The sequence below is a fragment of the Panthera leo genome, chromosome C1 (assembly GCF_018350215.1).
Source record: "Panthera leo isolate Ple1 chromosome C1, P.leo_Ple1_pat1.1, whole genome shotgun sequence".
Lineage (NCBI taxonomy): Eukaryota > Metazoa > Chordata > Mammalia > Carnivora > Felidae > Panthera > Panthera leo.
In genome coordinates this window covers 92,424,628-92,443,729 of record NC_056686.1, presented here as the reverse complement: position 1 = coordinate 92,443,729, position 19,102 = coordinate 92,424,628, and the positions used below count along the sequence as shown (strand labels likewise).

The following is a 19,102-nucleotide window of genomic DNA, read 5'->3' as shown; positions in this document are numbered from 1 at the left end:
ATCATGACCTGAGCTGAAGTTGGGTGCTTAACCGACTGAGCCGCCTTGGTGCCCCAAAATTTCATTGTTTTTTATGGCTGAGTATTATTTCATTGTGTATATATATACTGCATCTTCTTTATCCATTCATCAGTTGATGGACACTAGGGCTGCTTCCATAATTTGGTTATTGTAAATAATGCTGCTGTAAACATAGGGGTGCATGTGTCCCTTTGTATTAGTATTTTTGTATTCTTTGAGTAAATACCCAGTAGTGCGATTGCTGGATCATAGGGTAGTTTTATGTCTAACTTTTTGAGGAACCTCCGTACTGTTTTCCAGAGTGGCTGTACCAGTTTGCATTCCCACTAACAGTACACAAGACTTCCTTTCTTCTTCACATCCTTACCAACACCTGTTGCTTCTTGTGTTTTTTATTTTAGCCATTCTGACAGGTGTGAGTTGATATCTCATTGTAGTTTTGATTTATATTTTCCTGATGGTAAGTGATGATGAACATCTTTTCGTGTGTTTGTTGCCATCTGTAGGACGTATTTGGAGAAATGTGTATTCATATTTCTGCCCATTTTTAATTGGATTTTTTTTTGGTGTTGTGTGGTGTAAGTTCTTTATATATTTTGGTTACTAACCCTTTATCAGATATGTCATTTGCAGATATCTTCCTCCATTCTGTAGGTTGCCTTTTACTTTTGATGATTATGTCCTTCAGTATGCAGATGCTTTTTATTTTGATGAAGTCCCAATAGTTTATTTTTGCTTTTGTTTCTTTTACCTTACTTAGTAGACATGTCTAGAAAAAAGTTGCTTTGGCCAGTGTCAAAGAAGTTACTGCCTGTGTTCTCTTCTAGGATTTTTTAAAAAAATGTTTGTTTATTTTTGAGAGACAGCATGAACAGGGGAGGGGCAGAGAGAGTGGAAGACAGAGGATTTGAAGCAGGTTCTGTGCTGAGAATGGAGAGCCAAATGTGGGGCTCAAACTCATGAACTGTGAGATCATGACCTGAGCCGAAGTTGGACACTTAACCGACTGAGCCACCCAGGCGCCCCTCTCTTCTATGATTTTTATGGTTTCAGGTCTCACATTTTGGGCTTTAATGCATTTTGAGTTGCTTTTTGTATATGGTGTAAGAAACTGGTCCAGATTCTTTCTTTTGTGTTTTGCTATTTAGTTTTCCCAACACCACTTGTTGAAAAGACTGTCTTTTTCCCATTGGATATTCTTTCCTGCTTTTGAAGATTAATTGACCATATAGTTGTCAACCCATTTCTGGGTTTTCTGTTCTGTTCTGTAGATTTTTGTGCCAGTACTGTAGTTTTGATTACCAATGCTTGGTAATAAAACTGAAGTCTGGAATTGTGTTGCCTCCAGTTTTGCTTTTCTTTTCCAAGATTGCTTTGGCTATTCAGGGTCTTTTGTGGTTCCATACAAATTTTGGAATTGTTTATTTTAGTTCTGTGAAAAATGCTGTTGGTATTTTGATAGGGATTGCATTAAATGTGTATATTGCTTTGGGTAGTATAGACATTTTTAACAATATTTATTCTTCCAGTCCATGAGCATGGAATATCTTTCCATTTCTTTGTGTCATCTTCAATTTCTTTCATCATGTTCCACAGTTTTCAGAGTACAGGTCTTTTACCTCTTTGTTAGGTTTATTCTTAGGTATCTCATTATTTTGGGTGCATTTGTTAAGATTGTTTTTTTTAAACTTCTCTTTCTGTTGCTTTATTATTTGTGTACAGAAATGCAACAGATTTCTGTACATTGATTTTTGTATCCTGTGAGTTTACTAAATTTGTTTATTAGGTTCTAGCAGGATTTTGGTGGAGTCTTTCAGATTTTTTTATATATAGTATCATGTTATCTGCAAGTAGTGAAAGTTTTACTTCTTCTTTACCAGTTTGGATGCCTTTTATTTCTCTTTTGCTGTTTGATTGCTGTGGGTCGGACTGCCAGCATTATGTTGAATAAAAATGGTAAGAGTAGACACCCTTGTCTTATTCCTGACCGTAGGGTAAAAGATCTCAGTTTTTTCCCATTAAGGATGATGCTATCTATAGATTTAAAAAATATTTTTTTGGCGTTTATTCATTTTTGAGAGACAGACAGCATGAGCGGGGGCAGGAAGAGGGGGAGACAGAATCCAAAGCAGGCTCCAGACTCTGAGCTTTCAGCACAGGCCCAATGTGGGGCTCGAACCCACAAACCATGAGATCATGACCTGAGCTGAAATTGGACACTTAGCCAACTGAGCCAACCAGGTGCCCCAATTACTAATTTAGTATCTTTGCTGGTTATCAGTCTGTTTAAATTTTCTATTTCTTCCTATTTCAGTTTTGACAATTTATATGTTTCTAGGAATTTATCCACTTCTTCCAGGTTGCCAATTTTTTGGTATATAATTTTTCATAATATTCTCTTATAATTACTTGTATTTCTGTAGTGTTGGTTATTATTTCTCCTCTCTCATTTGTGATTTTATTTATTTAGGTCCTTTATCTTTTTTTTCTTCATAATTCTGGCTAGAGGTTTATCAATTTTATTGATTTCTTTCCCCCAAAGAACCAGTTCCTAGTTTCATTGATTTGTTCTATTGTTTTTTTAATTTTTACATGGACCTTTTTCTATACTTTGATTCCAACCAGATATGATTTGTTCTAGCAAGCTTGATTCTGGAATACACACACATGTGTATTTTTATATATGAATATGTGATCATTGATTTGTTAAACTTTAGTTTGCACTGTCACCAAAGTTAATGTGTAACATGGTTTAAAGAACCAAACAGTTCAATAAGGTTTGATTAAGAAAAATATCAGTACCCTGAGAATTGTCCCCTGTCCTTCAGCCATTGCCTCGTTTCCCATTTCTCCAAGGAAACCTTTTCTTTCATGTTTATTTATTTTTGAAAGAGAGAGAGTGCGCACGTGTGCATGTGTCACATGCACAAGTGGGGGAGAGGCAGAGGGAGAGAGAATCCCAAGCAGTCTCTGAACTGTCAACGCAGAGCCTGACACGGGGCTCCATCTCATGAACCTCATGAGATCATGACCTGAGCCAAAATCAAAAGTCGGATGCTTATCTGAGTGAGCCACCTAGGATTCCCTCCAAGGCAACCATTTTAAACTTTTGTAGTAGTTGTATTTTCATAGTTTCCATATTTCTAAATAACATACCCATAATCATAGATTTTTAGGATTGTTTATTCCCTTAACACCATAAAAGATGAATGTTTAACTTTTCATGTCCCTTTCTGATTCCTGTTGTTCCTCATCCACTCACATACTTTCTGTCTCCTATCTTTTCAATATAGCTGTACCATTTTTGGTTAGATCAGTATTCATTCTTTACATTGTTTTAACCACTCTGAGCACTTACTGTGCTATCCATATCTTTTTTTTTTTTTCCTTTTCTTTCATATCTTTTGTTTTTCTTGGTGTTAATAATTGTATTTTTTGGTTTTCTTTGCTTAGTTTCTATACATTTATCTCACTGACTTATCTCCAAACTCTCCCCTAGTTGTCTAAATTATTTCACCCCCTTTTCTCTCCTTTTCAGAGACTTCAACATTTTGGTCATCTCCTCTCTCTTGCAACATTATCTCCTCTACTGGATCTGCCCTTCTTTCTTGTCTACCATAGACCTACAAAAATGTTATAGAATTGGCAATGCCCCAAAGTTCCTCTGTTGACCTCCTTATCCCCCTCCCAATTTTTTGCTCTTTCTACCCAGATGTCTCAGAAGTCTTGCTTACATATATTGTTTCCATTACCTCACCCTTAGTCTTCCACCTATTCCAGTCTGTCTCTTGCTTCCTCCACTCCAGCAAGATCTACATTTTTCAAGGTCACCAACAATTTCATTTTGTCAAATCACCTTTTTTTTTTTTAAGTTTATTTTTGAGAGAGAGAAAGAGAGAGAGAATGAACCAGCGGGGGAGCAGTAGAGAGAGAGGGAGACAAAGGATCCAAAGCAGGCTCTGTGCTGAGAGCAGAGAGCCCAATATGGAGCTCGAACTCAAGAGCCATGAGATCGTGACCTGAGCCACAGTCTGACGCTTAACTGACTGACCCACCCAGATACCCCTGTCGCATCACCTTTAAATCCTTATTTTACTTCAGTTCTTGGTGACTTGCAGCAGTTAACCTCTTTCTCTTTTCTTTTTGGGCTTTTTATTCTCCTTTTACATTTCTGTATAACTGTTCCTTTGTGATTCTTTCTTATCTGCCTAGTCTCTAAATTTGACATTCCCTAGGACTAGGACTTTTGTCTCCTTCCTTTCTCTACTTGACTACATCTGTTCCTCCAGCTTTAAGTGTAATTCATATGTTGACAGACCTAAAATTTTTGTCTCTAGCCCAAACTTTTTCTGCATGGCTGGCTCATATTTCTAACCTCCTTTTGGATATCTTCTAGGATATGTCAAACTTAACGTGTCTTAAACCAAACTATTGAATCAATGACCTCTCTCCTTAAACAAAACTGCCCCACACCTCCTCACCTAAGTGGTACTACCACCCATTGTCCATGCCAGAAGGAGTCTCCCCAGATCCCTCTTTCTCTCCTTCCCTCCAGTAATCAATCCATAAACAAATTGTTGTTTTAGCCTCCAAAATTTATCTTAAATCTACTGCTTTCCATTTTTATTGGCACCACTCTAGGATAAACCACCACCATCTCTCAACTTAACCACTGCAAGAGCTTCCTTAGTCTGCACTTACACTTTTGCCACCTCCAGCCCACGGTCCACACAACAGCCAGAGCACATCAGACGCTGCTTACAGCACTTCAGTGCTTTCTGATTGCTCCTAGGTTAATGTGCAGACTCTTTACCATGCCCTCAAGACCCTGCTTGATCTGGCATTGTGTATTCCTCTAGTCTTAACTCAGATCACTTGTTTTTCCTTTCATTTCCTGGAATGTACCAAACTTCCCACCTCTAGTGAGTTCACATGGCTGTTTCCTTGACGTGAAATGTTCTTCCATTGTCTTCTCTTGGTTAGGTCCTTCTAATCTTTACGTCTTAGCTCCAGTAGCACCTTACCAGAGAGGCCTTCTTTGAACTAATTGGGACCTCACCATTATTTTCTATCACTGAACTCCATTTGTTGACTTCATAGCTCTTATCACTATTTAAAATTATATATTTGTGGGGCGCTAGGGTTGCTCAGTCGGTTAAGTGTCCGACTTCAGCTCAGCTCATAACCTCGTGGTCCGTGAGTTTAAGCCCTGTGTCGGGCTCTGTGTTGACAGCCCAGAGCCTGGAGCCTAACAGACTTTCCTGGATTTCTGTTGGCATCATCAACTTTGCATGTATAAAACTAAAGTCATGGGGCGCCTGGGTGGCTCATTCGGTTAAGCAGCTGACTTCGGCTCAGGTCATGATCTCATGGTCTGTGAGTTCGAGCCCCGCATCGGGCTCTGTGCTGACAGCTCAGAGCCCGGAGCCCGTTTCAGATTCTGTGTCTCCCTCTCTCTCTGACCCTCCCCTGTTCATGCTCTGTCTCTCTCTGTCTCAAAAATAAATAAACGTTAAAAAAAAAAAAATTAAAAAAAAAAAACTAAAGTCATTATATTTCCCCTGCAAATCAGTTCTTCTTCTCATTTTTTCCCTTTTTTTTTGGATAATGGTTCTCTTATTTCCTCATGCAACTAGATTTGAAATCTAGGACTCATTTTTTTTTTCTTTTTTTGCCCCATTGAGGACAAGACTGTTGATTCTTCATTCAATTTTTTTTGGTAAAATGTGTCCGTCTTCATTTAGGCTCTTATTCTCTTGTTATTCTATTAGTTGTCTTGTCTTCTAGAGGTTACCCTTTTAGACTTCAAAGTCTATTTGAATTTGAAACACATTTTCACATAGATTAATCTTTTCAAAGTACTGGTTAGACTATATAATTCTCTTGCTGGGAAATTTGCAGTTATGTTTCACTGTGTATAAGAACAAGTTCAAACTCTGCAGTTTGACACTGCAGATGCCTAAAAGTCTGGCCCTAACCTGCCTTTTTTTTTTTTTTTTTTTTTTTTTTTTTCATGTTTGTTTATTTTGAGAGAGAGAGACATAGCATAGAGCACAGCAGGAGAGGGGCACAGAGATAGGGAGAGAGAAAATCCCAAGCAGGCTCCACACTGTTAGTGCAGATCCAGATGTGGGGCTTGATCTCATGAATCGTGAGATCATGACCTGAGCTGAAATCAAGAGCCGGACACTTAACGGAGCCATGCAGGCACCCCTTGACCCTAATCTGCCTTTTATGGCTCAACTACAAACTACCTTTTATGTTAACTTGTTGAACCAAGTGACTCCAGCAAACTAAGCCACCTGTCCTTAAACATTTTTATACTTTTCTTCTAAATGTTATTTCATGTAATTCTGTTTCATGTAATAGCCCTCATCTTTTCTCTATCAAAATCTTAGGCAAAGATTATTTTTACATATGTGTATAATAAATACAGTTTCTCTCTTTTTTATACTATTTACTGTTCTTTAAAGTCTAACTTATGTCCCTTTTTTCTGTGAAGTATTCCCAAGCCACTTCAGCCTAGAGCAGTGTTCTTCAACCTTATTTTCATTATTGCCCCCTGTGAGGAGAAAAACTAAATTAAACTTTTTCCTAACAAGAGAAATTAAATACTAAGGAGTAAGATTTTGTTGGTTGGGGTTAAGCTTCGGGGGGTGGGGGTGCTAACAAACTTTTTTTAATGTTTAAGAGTTTTTCTATCCCCTGGAAACCATTTTGCACTCCCTTGGGAGCATTATTACCCCCCCCCCCCCCCATTGAAAATGCCTAATCTGGATTTAGGGATGCAACCTGTGAACTCAGCACTTACTTTCATCCAGTTCCTGCTGGCAGTTATTCTTATGTTGCTTAGACACACTTCCTCTACTGTGTCCTAAAACATATTTTGTTACTTAATTTCTTATTCCCTTAACTAGACTCTGAGCTGGTTATGAGTATTTCTGGACACTTACCCAGCAGTGATAGCACTACCTTAGGAATAGTGGCTCATCTATTGTACTATTGTGTTATAGGTAATGGTGTCCCAGGGGGTTCTCCCAGATGATTAAAAAAAAAAAACAACAGACTTTCTTGTTTCTCATAGAATCTTGCTTACACTTTGTCTCTAAAAAGGATGAAAGTGTTTATTGGTTGAATGTTTTTTTTTTAATGTTTATTTTTGAGAGAGAGAATGAGAGTGTATGCATGCATGGGGGGGTTGTACAGAGAGAGAGAGGGAGACAGATGATCTGAAGTGGGCTCCTTGCTGTTAGCACAGAGCCCTCTGCAGGGCTCGAACTCATGAATGGCAAGATCATGACCTCAAATGAAGTCAGACACTAAACTGACTGAGCCATCCAGGTGTCCATGGTTGAATGTTGATTTGGATTTTTCCTTAACAGTATTGACAAGCTACATTAAATTAAAAAAAATTTTTTTTAAATGTTTATTTATTTTTGAGAGAGACAGAGACAGAATGCGAGTGGGTTAGGGGAAGAGAGAGAGGGAGACACAGAATCAGAAGCAGACTCCAGGCTCTGAGCTGTCAGCACAGAGCCCGACGCAGGGCTCAAACTCACAAGCCGTGAGATCATGACCTGAGCCGAAGTCGGACACTCAGCCGACTGAGCCACCCAGGCGCCCCAGCTACATTAAATTTTTAATGTATGGTTCCATGAACACAATTAGCTGTTGTAGTTTAGCTGTATTGGTTTTTCCATGTGAAACTTTTATTCTGTCTTCTATACAGGCAGTGCAGTGGCATCTGTAGCTGTAGATCCCAGTGGACGTCTCTTGGCCACAGGACAAGAAGATTCTAGCTGCATGTTGTATGACATAAGAGGAGGAAGAATGGTACAAAGTTATCATCCTCATTCCAGCGATGTTCGCTCTGTTCGATTCTCTCCTGGAGCTCACTACTTGCTAACAGGATCCTATGATATGAAAATAAAGGTGACAGACCTGCAAGGTGAGAGAGATTGACTGTTTCCTTTTTTGTGGACTCTCCTATTTGGGATTTTTTTTTAATTCACATATTTTTTTTTAATTTTTCTTTTTAAATTCCAGTATAATTAGCATATGGTGTTATATTACTTTTGGGTGTAAAATATAGCCATTCAACAATTCCATACATCACCCGGTGCTCATTGAGATAATTATACTTGTAATCCCTTTCCCCTTCATTTATTTCATCCATCCCCCATGCACCTCCCCTCTGGTAACTATCAGTTCTCTTTAGTTAAGACTCTGGTTTTTTTGTTCCTTGTTTTCTTTGTTTTGTTTCTTAAATTTCACATATGAGTGAAATCATATGGTATATGTCTTTCCCTGAATGATGTATTTCACTTAGTATTATACCCTCCATCCATGTTGTTGGCAAATGCCAAGACTTCATTGTTTTTTATGGCTGAGTAATATTCCTGTGTGTGTGTGTGTGTGTGTGTGTGTGTGTGTGTGTTCCATATCTGTTCATCTATTGTGGATATTTGGGTTGCTTCCATATCTTGGCTATTGTAAATAATGCTACAATAAATACAAGGGTGCATATATCTTTTGAATTAGGGTTTTTGTGTTCTTTGGGTAGATACCCAGTAATGGAATTACTGGATCATATGATAACTCTAGTTTTAATTTTTTGAGGAACCTTTGTACTGTTTTCCATTGTGGCTATACTAGTTTACATTCCCACCTTTTGGGTGCACAAGAATTCCTTTTTCCTCCACATCCTCACCAAAACCTATGTTGTGTTGTTGATTTAGCCATTCTGACAGGTGTGAGTTGATAACTCATTTGTAATTTTGACTTGTATTTCCCTGATGATGAGTGATGTTGAGCATCTTTTCATGTGTCTGTTGGCCATCTGTCTGTCTTTGGAGAAATGTCTGTTCATGTCTTCTGCCCATTTTTAATTAGATTATTTGGGGTTTGTGTGTGTGTGTGTGTGTAAGTTCTTATATGTTTTAGTTACTAAGCCTTTATCAGATATGTCATTTGCAAGTATCTTCTCCCACTCCATAGGTTCTCTTTCTGTTTTGTTGATTGTTTCCTTTGCTGTGCAGAAGCTTGTTCCTTTGATGTAGCCCCAGGAGTTCATTTTTGCTTTCGTTTCCTTTGCCTCAGGAAACATACCTAGAAAAATGTTGCTACTGTTGATGTCAGAGAAATTACTGCCTGTGCTCTCTTCCAGGATTTTTATGGCTATTTGGGATGTTGTTGTTGTTAATCTGCTGTAATCGACTATATAATATTTTCAAATTTTAGTTTTATAGTATTCAGTGGTCAAATTACTGGTACTGTATTGATGTGACCTATAGAAAATTATTAAACAGATCAAGTGAATAGTCTTATTAAATAGTTCTTAAAATATTGAAAAGAATCAGCACTTATTACAATGAATCATTTTGAGTTCAACGATGGTAGATGTTAAAATACACATTTATGTACTCCACTTTGCTTCTACTTAAAGTTTATTTATTTTGAGAGAGAAAGAGAGCTCAAGCATGGGAGGGGCAGAGAGAGAGAGAATCCCAAGCAAGCTCTGCACTGTCAGTGCAAGCCCAACACAGGGCTTGAACGCACGAACCATGAGATCATGACCTGAATTGATACCAAGAGTCGGCTGCTTAACCGAGTGAGCCACCCAGGCACCCCTGCTTCTGCTTTAAAAAACGTATAATATGTGTAATTATATCTTCAGCATCTAGTTTTATTTTTAATCACTTAGTAAGCAATCATTTATTTTGTATCAACTAGAGACAGAAGAGAGATGAATAAGACAGGGAACTTCCTCCTTGATGGAGCTTACATTTTAAATATATTTTTTTAATATTTATTTATTTTTGAGAGAGAGAGACAGAGTGGAAGCAGGGGAGGAGCAGATAGAGAGGGAGACACAGAATCTGAAGCAGGCTCCAGGCTCTGAGCTGTCAGCACAGAGCCCAACATGGGGCTTGACCCACAAACCATGAGATCATGACCTGAGGCAAAGTCGGACGCTTAACCGACTGAGCCACCCAGGCACCCCTGGAGCTTACATTTTAGAGGTCAATAAAAAGTAGACCAGATAATGATGTAGTTTCAGGTATCGGTAAGTGCAGTTAAAAAATTAGCAAGATGGGAGAGTGGGTGGATGGGGAAGGCTATTTTAGGTAGGCTCAGGTAGATCTCTCTAGGGAAATGCCATTTGTGCAGAGACTTGTGTGATGAGAAGGCACAGCCAGGGCAGGACCCCAGGAGGAGATCGTAGCTTCTGGAGAGGTGCTAAGCAGGAGTGAATTCAGCATGTTCACGAGGCTACAAGAAGCCAGTGTGGCTGGGACTTAGAGAACTAAGGGAGTGAGGGACAGAAGAATAAATCTGAGGCAGGGTTTCATAGGCATGTTTAAAAAGCATAATGGGAATCCTTTGGAATATTTAAAACAGGGAGTGATCTGATTTGATATCTATTGATATTGTTCAAAAGGTAATTTCGAGTTCTGTAGGGAGAATGGATTAGAAGTATAAATATCAGGAGATTATCAGAACAGTTCAGTTGAGGGATTGATAGTAGCTTGGGCTAGGGTGGTAGAGGTGGAGAGTGGTGCCAAGTGACTGAATTTGGGATATATTTTAATTTGGATTAAATTTGAGGAGTTAGAGGAATGCTGATTCCTAGGTTTTCGGCATGAGCAACTAGGTGGTGCCGTTAATTGAGATAAGGAAGATAGGTAGGAGGAGGAACAGGTTTGGGCAAGAAAATCAAGTGTTCAGTTTGAACAAATGAAGATGACTATGAGGCAGTCAAGTGAGATGTCGAATAGCTATTTGCATTCTAGTCTGGAGCTCAGGTGAGAAGTCAAGGTTGGAGGTGAAATGTGTGAGTCATAAGTATACAAATGGCCATGGTATCATGGTACTAGATGAAATTTCATAGGAAGTGGATATAAAGTAAACAGGAAATTTGAAGGCTGATTCCTGGGAAAGGAACAACAGCAAACCAGCAAAGGAAACCAAGATGTAGTGGCACCAAAGTCAGAGAGAAGTTGAGAGATAGTTTCAAGGAGAGAGTGGCAGCTGTGTCCAATGTTGCTGTGTATATTTTACCCAATCCTACTAACAGATATTCAATAATTTATCCCTGTTTAAACCTTTAAATGTATTAAATTGATGTAGTTTAGGACTTGTATACTATAATGTCTTCAAGTAACAGGAAGTGTGTGAAATCTATACATATACTTATTTTGTATTGTAAATCAGTATCTCTCTTTTTAATTTAGGAGATCTCACTAAGCAGCTTCCTATCATGGTGGTAGGGGAGCACAAGGACAAAGTGATTCAGTGCAGATGGCACACCCAGGATCTGTCCTTCCTGTCATCCTCTGCAGACAGAACTGTAACCCTCTGGACTTACAACGGATAGAGTAACCCAGTGTCAATCTATGCAGTGAAAGCACAGAGACTTAAGACTACTGAGTTGTGAAAATAACAAATCTGAAGAACATAGACTGACTGGGAAAGTGACTTAGCACGAGGAGGCCCCTTATTACCATGTATCCCTTTGATAGGAACTGTTGGGTGGTGTTATTCTGCAGTGCTTTCAGTCTTCCACGTGAGCTCGTGCTGCTGTGATCTGCTATATGTAGTCTTGTTGCCAAAGTCTGCGGAAGAGCTCTTATGTTGTCAGTGTGCACTCCGAGGTGGACGATGTGTTTACGGTTTAGTATTAAATGCATTCCTTGGTCTTTGCCTAAATAACAGTTTTATATACACATTGAAATTGAGCTATACTTTAAGCATATTATTTCATGTAACGCAACCAAGCTCTACACGAATTAAACATAGGTGTTCAGAAATTACTTTTCTCACAAGCCCATGATACTGTATCATTTGTCAGCTGGAGGTCAGAATTTTTTATGTCTCTCAAAAGTTACATGGTTATTTTCACTGATCATTATGGAGTTGAAAGATGGATGGAAAACTGCTTCTTAGTTCATTATGTGGTATTGGACTTTTCTTTCTTAAACCCAGGGATATAATTACTATTTTGTCACATTATTTCGTTTCAGGCTTAAAAGGTAAATATGTTTGCTTCAGAAACTTGTTAATTTCAGTTTTTTGAATGCAACAGGATACCTCCCTTCTAAACTGTACTGTAGAAGCAGAGCAGCAGCGCTATGTGATGCAACACTTGATGGTACAGTAAACTGACTGGCTAGCATTTTTCCTCTTAAAAATAAAAAATTTGCCATAGACTATAGCATGGTTTGAAATGCTATGTCTGCATGATAATTTAAAATGGAAACATTTAAACTTTGCACTCCAAAAGCTTATTTGGATTTGTTTCTTGCACTGTTTTGTGTAATGCAGAATAATGATTTTATTTCTATGGCATTGTAGATCCTAACATTTATGTATCTTTATTTTCATATTGTACAGTAATTTTACTTTAAATTATTAAATAGGCTATTTTATTTATTTCAAATGCAGTTGAGTTGGTTCTAATTATTGAACTGTCTGTGCACTGTATGTAGCAAGCATTTTTAATCTATTGTATACAAGTGGAAAGGATATTATTAGAAGTGTAACTGTGCTATTATTTCAATAAAGACCTCTTGACATCTAAAAGAATTCCTCTTCCTCAGTGTCTGTGACTTTCAATTTAGAGTGTTATTTTTTCCAGTTTACTTGGAAGTGTTGTGGCCAGGGGGTGAACCCCACAATCAATTTCTTAAATTTCTTCCTATAGTTCCACTAACTTACTTTTTAGTTTATTTTTATTTTTTAACTTGAGAGAGAAAGAGAACATGAGCAGGGGAGAGGAGAAGGGAGGGGGAGAGAGAGAGAGAGAAAAAAAAGAGAGAATTGTAAGCAGGCTCCACACTCGGTGTGGGAGCCTGATGTGGGGCTCGATCCCACAGCCATGAGATCATCACCTTGGCCAAAATCAGGAGTTGGACGCTTAATCCACTGAGCCTCCCAGGTGCCCCTACTAACTTACTTTTTAACCCCTGGCAACTGCCTAACTTTTGTGTGTCTCCTATTTCTTTTATTCACAGTCTAGGGAACTGTCCATCCTGGATATATTGTGAAAGTTAATAAAAGCCCAGGAAAATACATAAATTGCAAGTTAGACTACAAATATGTTGAACTGAGTGCTTTGGAAAGAAATGAAATCTAATTAGTTGTGTATATTCTGCGGGTACACTGTTTTCCTACCTTTGCAGAAGGGAATTCTGTTAAAATTTGCCACATCTCCTCTTCAGTTTACTTCCATGCTTAATTTTACACATTCTACACATTACAGCAGGTCATTAGTGTTAAGTTTAAAACTAGGAAAAAAGGTATTTTCCTGATACAGACCAGTTCAACTTCATGGTAAAAAAGTGTTCATAAAATTATTCCATCACTATCAAGGAGAGAACTTTAAGATCCTCCTATATATGGGATATAGAATTCATTTTGCAGTGCATTAGATAATCACTAGAAATTATTTTAATAAACATCTTATTATATATTTCCTTTTTCCCATGCCTCCACACTGTCTTCTCCATGGCATGGAGGTGAATAGATTCTTAGAAGTTCATGTAAACAAGAAAATAAGAGAATTGAGGTATCTACATTCTCTGAACCCTTCTCAGTGGGGTTGGGGAAGGACAGTGAGGAAGGGAGGGGGTGCAGAAATGTTTAACCCCTTCCTACAGAAGTATCAGAAGTCTGATTCAAATCTTATATTTTTAAAAAATATTTTGAAAGGGGGAGAGAGTGAGCAGGGGAGGGGCAGAGAGAGTGAGAAAGAATCCCAAGCAGGCGCTGCACTGACTGTGCAGGACTGGATCTCACGAACTGTGAGATCATGACCTGAGCTGAAATCAAGAATTGGACCCTTACCTGACCGAGCCACTCAGGTACCAAAGGACAGAATCAGCAGGGAGAAAATGCAACCTACAAAATGGGAGAAAAGATCTGCAAATCATATATCTGATAAAGGATTAATATCCAGAATATATAAGAACTATAGCTTAAAAACAACAACAACAAAAAAAAACCAACCAGATTAAAAAATGGGCAAAGGGGGGCATCTGAGTGGCTCAGTCAGTTAAGCATCCGACTTCGACTCAGGTCATAATCTCACATTGTGTGCGTTCGGGCCCATCAGGCTCTGTGCTGACAGCTCAGAGCCTGGAGCCCGCTTCAGATTCTGTTCTCCCTCTCTCTCTGCCCCTCCCCTGCTCGTACTCTGTCTCTCTCTCAAAAATAAACATTAAAAAGCATAAATTTAAAAAATGGGCAAAGTATTTGAATAGGCATTTCTCCAAAGAATGTAGACAAATGATCAATAAGCACATGAAAACATGCTTAACACTACTATTCATTAGGGAAGTGAAAATGAAAACCACAATGAGATACCACCTCACACCCATTAGGATAGCCATTATCAAAAACACAAGATTATATGTGTTGGCAAGGATGTGGAGAAATTGGAACTCTTGCATAAAATCGTGTAGCCCCTATAGCAAGGGAAAGGCCACTACCCTGACTCTATGTAATTCCCAGGCTCTTAGACTTAAATCATGCCCAAGTTCACACAATGAGGAAGAAAGCTAAAAGCCAAAGTGAAAAGATTATCCCAAAAAAAAAAAAAAAAAAGCCTTTCACTTTCAGTTCAAGCTAATTATACTTCCCAGTCTGCCACCATCACCAGAAAGAGTGGTTATTGCTTCAACAGATAACACTCAGCAGAAGCTGGCTAAGATCATACTGGAACTTCAAATTTCCCAGTATCAAAGATACAGTAAAATAGAGTGTGGTCTATGTACAACTGGTGTAGGAACTACAATGGCCCAGAGGTTAGAAGTATTGAAAGACCCCATCTTTCCATTCTGTATCTGCCACTGAGAACTTTCTGTTCTAAAACAATGGTTTTGCATTTTGGAAAGTGAATTGTGCAAACTCCAGGAAGCACTGAAGGACCATCTTGGAAAATTTGACCTGTCCGAGCTCTGGTCAAATGTGTCACATAAGTGGTAAATTTACAAATGTGCCTGCCTGTGTCCTAACCATCCCTGGAGAATCCTGAGCTGCACTTCCTCCCATGCTGCCACAGCCGGCCAGCCATCTTCCTCCTCATCCGATTCTGTCTCCACTCCCTCCACCTCCTCCTCTGCCTGTACCTCCACCACCTATAGCACCTTTGCTGCTCAGAAATTCTTTTTTTTTAAGTTTATTTTTATTTATTTTGAGAGAGAGAGAGAGAGCGAGCAGGGGAGGGGCAGAAAGAGAGGGAGAGAGAATCCCAAGCAGGCTCCGTGCTGTCAGCACAGAGCCTGAATCAGAGCTCAAACCCATGAACAAGGAGATCATGACCTGAGTCAAAACCAAGAGTTGGACGCTCAACTGATTGAGCCACCCAGGTGCCCCTCAGAAATTCTGACTGTATTAAAACACTTCAGCCTGGACCATTAAAAAAAAGATGGATTCATGCAGCCAACAATTAAAGATCTATTACTGAAATTAAAGAAGACACAGGTTTTTTTTTTTAATTTTTTAATGTTTATTCATCTTAGAGAGAGAGAGAGAGGAGAGAGAGAGAGAGAGAGAGAGAGAGAGAGAGAGAGAATGAGTGGGGGAGGGGCAGAGAGAAAGGGAGACACAGAATCCAAAGCAGGCTCCAGGCCCTGTGCTGTCAGCACAGAGCCCAATGCGGGGCTGGAACTCATGACCTGTGAGATCATGACCCGAGCAGAAGTCAGATGCTTAACCAACTGAGCCACCCAGGCACCCCAAGACGACACAGTTTTGATGGAGATGTTTGTACCAGCACCAAAGGCATGGAATCCACTAGTTACTGTCTCTGACCTGCAGGGTGTTATCCTGAAACCCAACTCCAAAGTGTAACCAACTCAACTGACAAATGTCTTACTTATTCCTGGTAAAAGCCAGATAAATCTGTGGAAACTACTTAGGAAAGTTGCTGTAGAGAGGAGCCCAGGTGGAACCTCACTTACCAATAAAAAAAATATGGAAACAGGAGCTAGGTTGACTCTAGTCATGACTGGGACAGAAGGAGAAAGTTTTAGTGGAGTCACCTTAGAAGCCCAACTCAAACTCTGCCACTTTCTATAAGCAGCTTTGTTGAACAAAACTGATGCCAACTCTGCCTGACTGCATGTGATGGTCCAAAAAATACACAGATAAAATCAGCCAACTTTTTTTTAATGTAGTAGAATATGTATAAATAATTATACTAGTCTATAATTCTATCTGAAGGATTAAAGTATGTTTGGAGCCCATACATACTGTGGTATAAAGTGGGTATTTGGATATTTTTTAGTTTGTATAAACAATAAGAGAACAGATTCAAGAAAATGCAATCCCCAAAGTGATGTTTATCCTGCAATTACCCAAATTAGGTTGGAAACATTGTTCACATTTAACTAGATAACTAATTTGTACTTAATAGGTACAGTTATGACATTAAGAAATGTCCATTCATCTTGAATATTCTTGGGTAATTAAAAATAAAAGTATTTCAGCCTATAAAGGTAATGCATTCATTAAGTGCTGAAACTTGATCAGTAAAAAAGACCCTCTAGATTTGTTTTCTGTTCTCTATAAGCAGTTAAGAGGTAAGACCATCCCCCCATCCAAACCCAATTATTTTCCAAAAGGATTTGAAGCAAAACGTCCAATGTCACCTTAAAAGTCAGAATGTATCATTTCTAGCATCATAAGTAGGTAGTTCTATCTGGCTCACTGAAGTCTGAAATTTTCCTTACTTTGATATCTGCTGTCCACATTCATGCAGCTATATATAAGTTTCACGAGGACCTCAGCATGAACCTTGCTTGTATTTTCCACAATTCCCCGAAGGATTCTCTGAAGTCCATGACATATTCACTGTGAGACCTAATTCCTTGTCCTCAACAGCCTGTCAATTCAATAACAGTAACAACGCACACCTCACTGGATTTTTGTTCTTTCCTGCCAGTCCAGAGTTGCCACATTCAGTAATTATAAATACACGACACTTAATCAAATTTGTATTTCAGATAAACAACAAAAAACTTTTTCTTTCTTTCTTTCTTTCTTTCTTTCTTTCTTTCTTTCTTTCTTTCTTTCTTTTTTTTTAGAGAGAGAGAGAGGGAGCATGCAAAGCAGGGGAGGAGGGGAGAGGCAGAGGGAGAGAGAGAGAATCTCAAGCATGCTCCACAATCAGCTTGGAGTCTGACACAGGGCTTCAACTCACAAACCATGAGATCATGACCTGAGCTGAAGTCAGACGCTCAACCCAGTGAGCCACCCAGGTACCTCACAACAAATAACTTTTAAGTATAAGTATGTTCCATTAAACAATAGATGATTTCTTTTAGTATAAGCATGTCGCAAATTTTGCATGGGACATAGTTATACTAAAAAAATATTCATTTTTCATCTGAAATTCAAATTTAACTGGGCATTCTATATTTTATTAGGCAACCCTATCAGTAAGTCCCCTACAAAGTTGCTAAGTATTTCTGGGAGCCCCCCGTTTGTCAGCTATATCTGTTTAACAGTGGACACTACTATAGCTTCAGCCAGGATCCCCATCACTAATGTGTTAAGTATCATGGAGGAAGGGGAACTCTCATTAGGGGTGAACGTGACTGAAGGCACAGGATTAGCTTTGATGGTGATAACCTCCCCTTGCAGTTCCAAGAATAAAGATAGCAGTGCCTCATGGATAGGAAACAAGGGGTTTTAGATCTTCACTGAAATTCTAGCCTGACAGGAAGCAGCTATATATATGGTATCCTTGAAATATCCCCCCGTTAGCATAGGCTAAAAAAGATATTTTAGTAATTTCCCAGAAATGCCTAGATTTCCACAGATAAATACTGCTTTGAGATGCCAAATATAGTGAGTGTTGTGGAAAGTCACCAGCCTGGAAAGCAGACCTGGGGACAATGTTTTGTTCTTAGGAGACCCACATTTATGTTTACAACACATTTATGAATGAAAATTAAACAGATGATGAAGTTATGAAACATATATGATTCTAGTTTGTTTCAAAAAACCTGCTAACTACATTTGTATTATGTGAGAATAAAGGGAATAATCACTGAGAATAAGACATTTGAGTATTTGTGACAATATTTTACAGGGGCACTTATAATGTTTATAATAAAATAAACCAGTATGTACTGTCTCTAAATGATGATTTGATAATTCTTGTGGAATAATGGTTCATAAAAGATGCTATAAAATAAAAAAAAAATGCTGCAGAAATCCTATAAATAAATACTTGTAAGTCTGTCATTTGCCATTGTACCAGTATTAAAATGTGTTCTGTCTTGCATCTGTTACTAATTTTGATAGCAGGTTTTATATTATTTCCACTTGAGAATCCTTTAAATGCTATGGCTTCATTAAACTGTTGCTAATCATATTAAAATGGTTCATGCACTGTAGAAAACAGCATGGTGGGTTTCAAAAAATTAAAAATGGAAGTACTATGTGACCCAGCCATCCCACTTCTGGATATATGCCCAAAAACATTAAAAGCAGAGTTTGAAGAGATATCTGCACGCCCATGTTCAGAGCAGCAACCTAGGAGTTCATGAACAGATAAATGGATAAACAAACTATGGTAAACAATGCCATGAAATGTTATTCAGCCTTTAAAAAAAATGGCATTTTTGACATGTTACAACATGGATGAAACATGAGGACATTATGCTAAGTGAAATAAGCCAGTAACAAAAAGACAAATACTGTATAAGTCTACTTAAGTACTTAGTGTGGTCAAATTCGTAAAGATACAAAGTAGAATGGTGGTTGCCAGGGGCCAGGGAAAGGGGGTGGGGAAATGATGAGTTGTTTAAAGGGTAGAGTTTTCATTTTGCAGAATGAAGGAGTTATGGAGGATGGATGGTGGTGACTGTTGCACAACAATATGAATATACTTAATGACCCTGAACTGTATACTTAAAAACGGCTAAAATTAGGGAGCCTGGGTGGCTCAGTCGGCTAAGCTTCCCACTCTTGATTTCAGCTCAGGTCATGATCTGAGGGTTGGTGGGATGGAGCCCGCTCTACCAGCAGAGTCCCCTTGGGATTCTCTCTCTACTCCTTCCCCGCTTGCATA

General features: G+C 38.7%; 1 protein-coding gene and 1 pseudogene across 15 annotated transcripts in view; both read left to right on the top strand.

The window, feature by feature from the left end:
* The window catches only part of WDR47 (WD repeat domain 47), a 69,776-nt gene extending 57,173 nt beyond the window's left edge, over positions 1 to 12,603 (top strand). For all 15 annotated transcript variants that reach the window (XM_042953232.1, XM_042953227.1, XM_042953234.1 and 12 more), the window contains 2 exons: positions 7,751 to 7,969; positions 11,256 to 12,603. In XM_042953232.1, coding sequence (XP_042809166.1) covers positions 7,751 to 7,969; positions 11,256 to 11,398 — 362 coding nt within the window. In that variant the 3' untranslated portion in view covers positions 11,399 to 12,603. The remainder of the gene's footprint in view (positions 1 to 7,750; positions 7,970 to 11,255) is intronic.
* Positions 12,604 to 14,549: 1,946 nt separating this feature from the next.
* On the top strand, positions 14,550 to 16,124 carry LOC122226255 (annotated as a pseudogene).
* Positions 16,125 to 19,102: the final 2,978 nt, after the last annotated feature.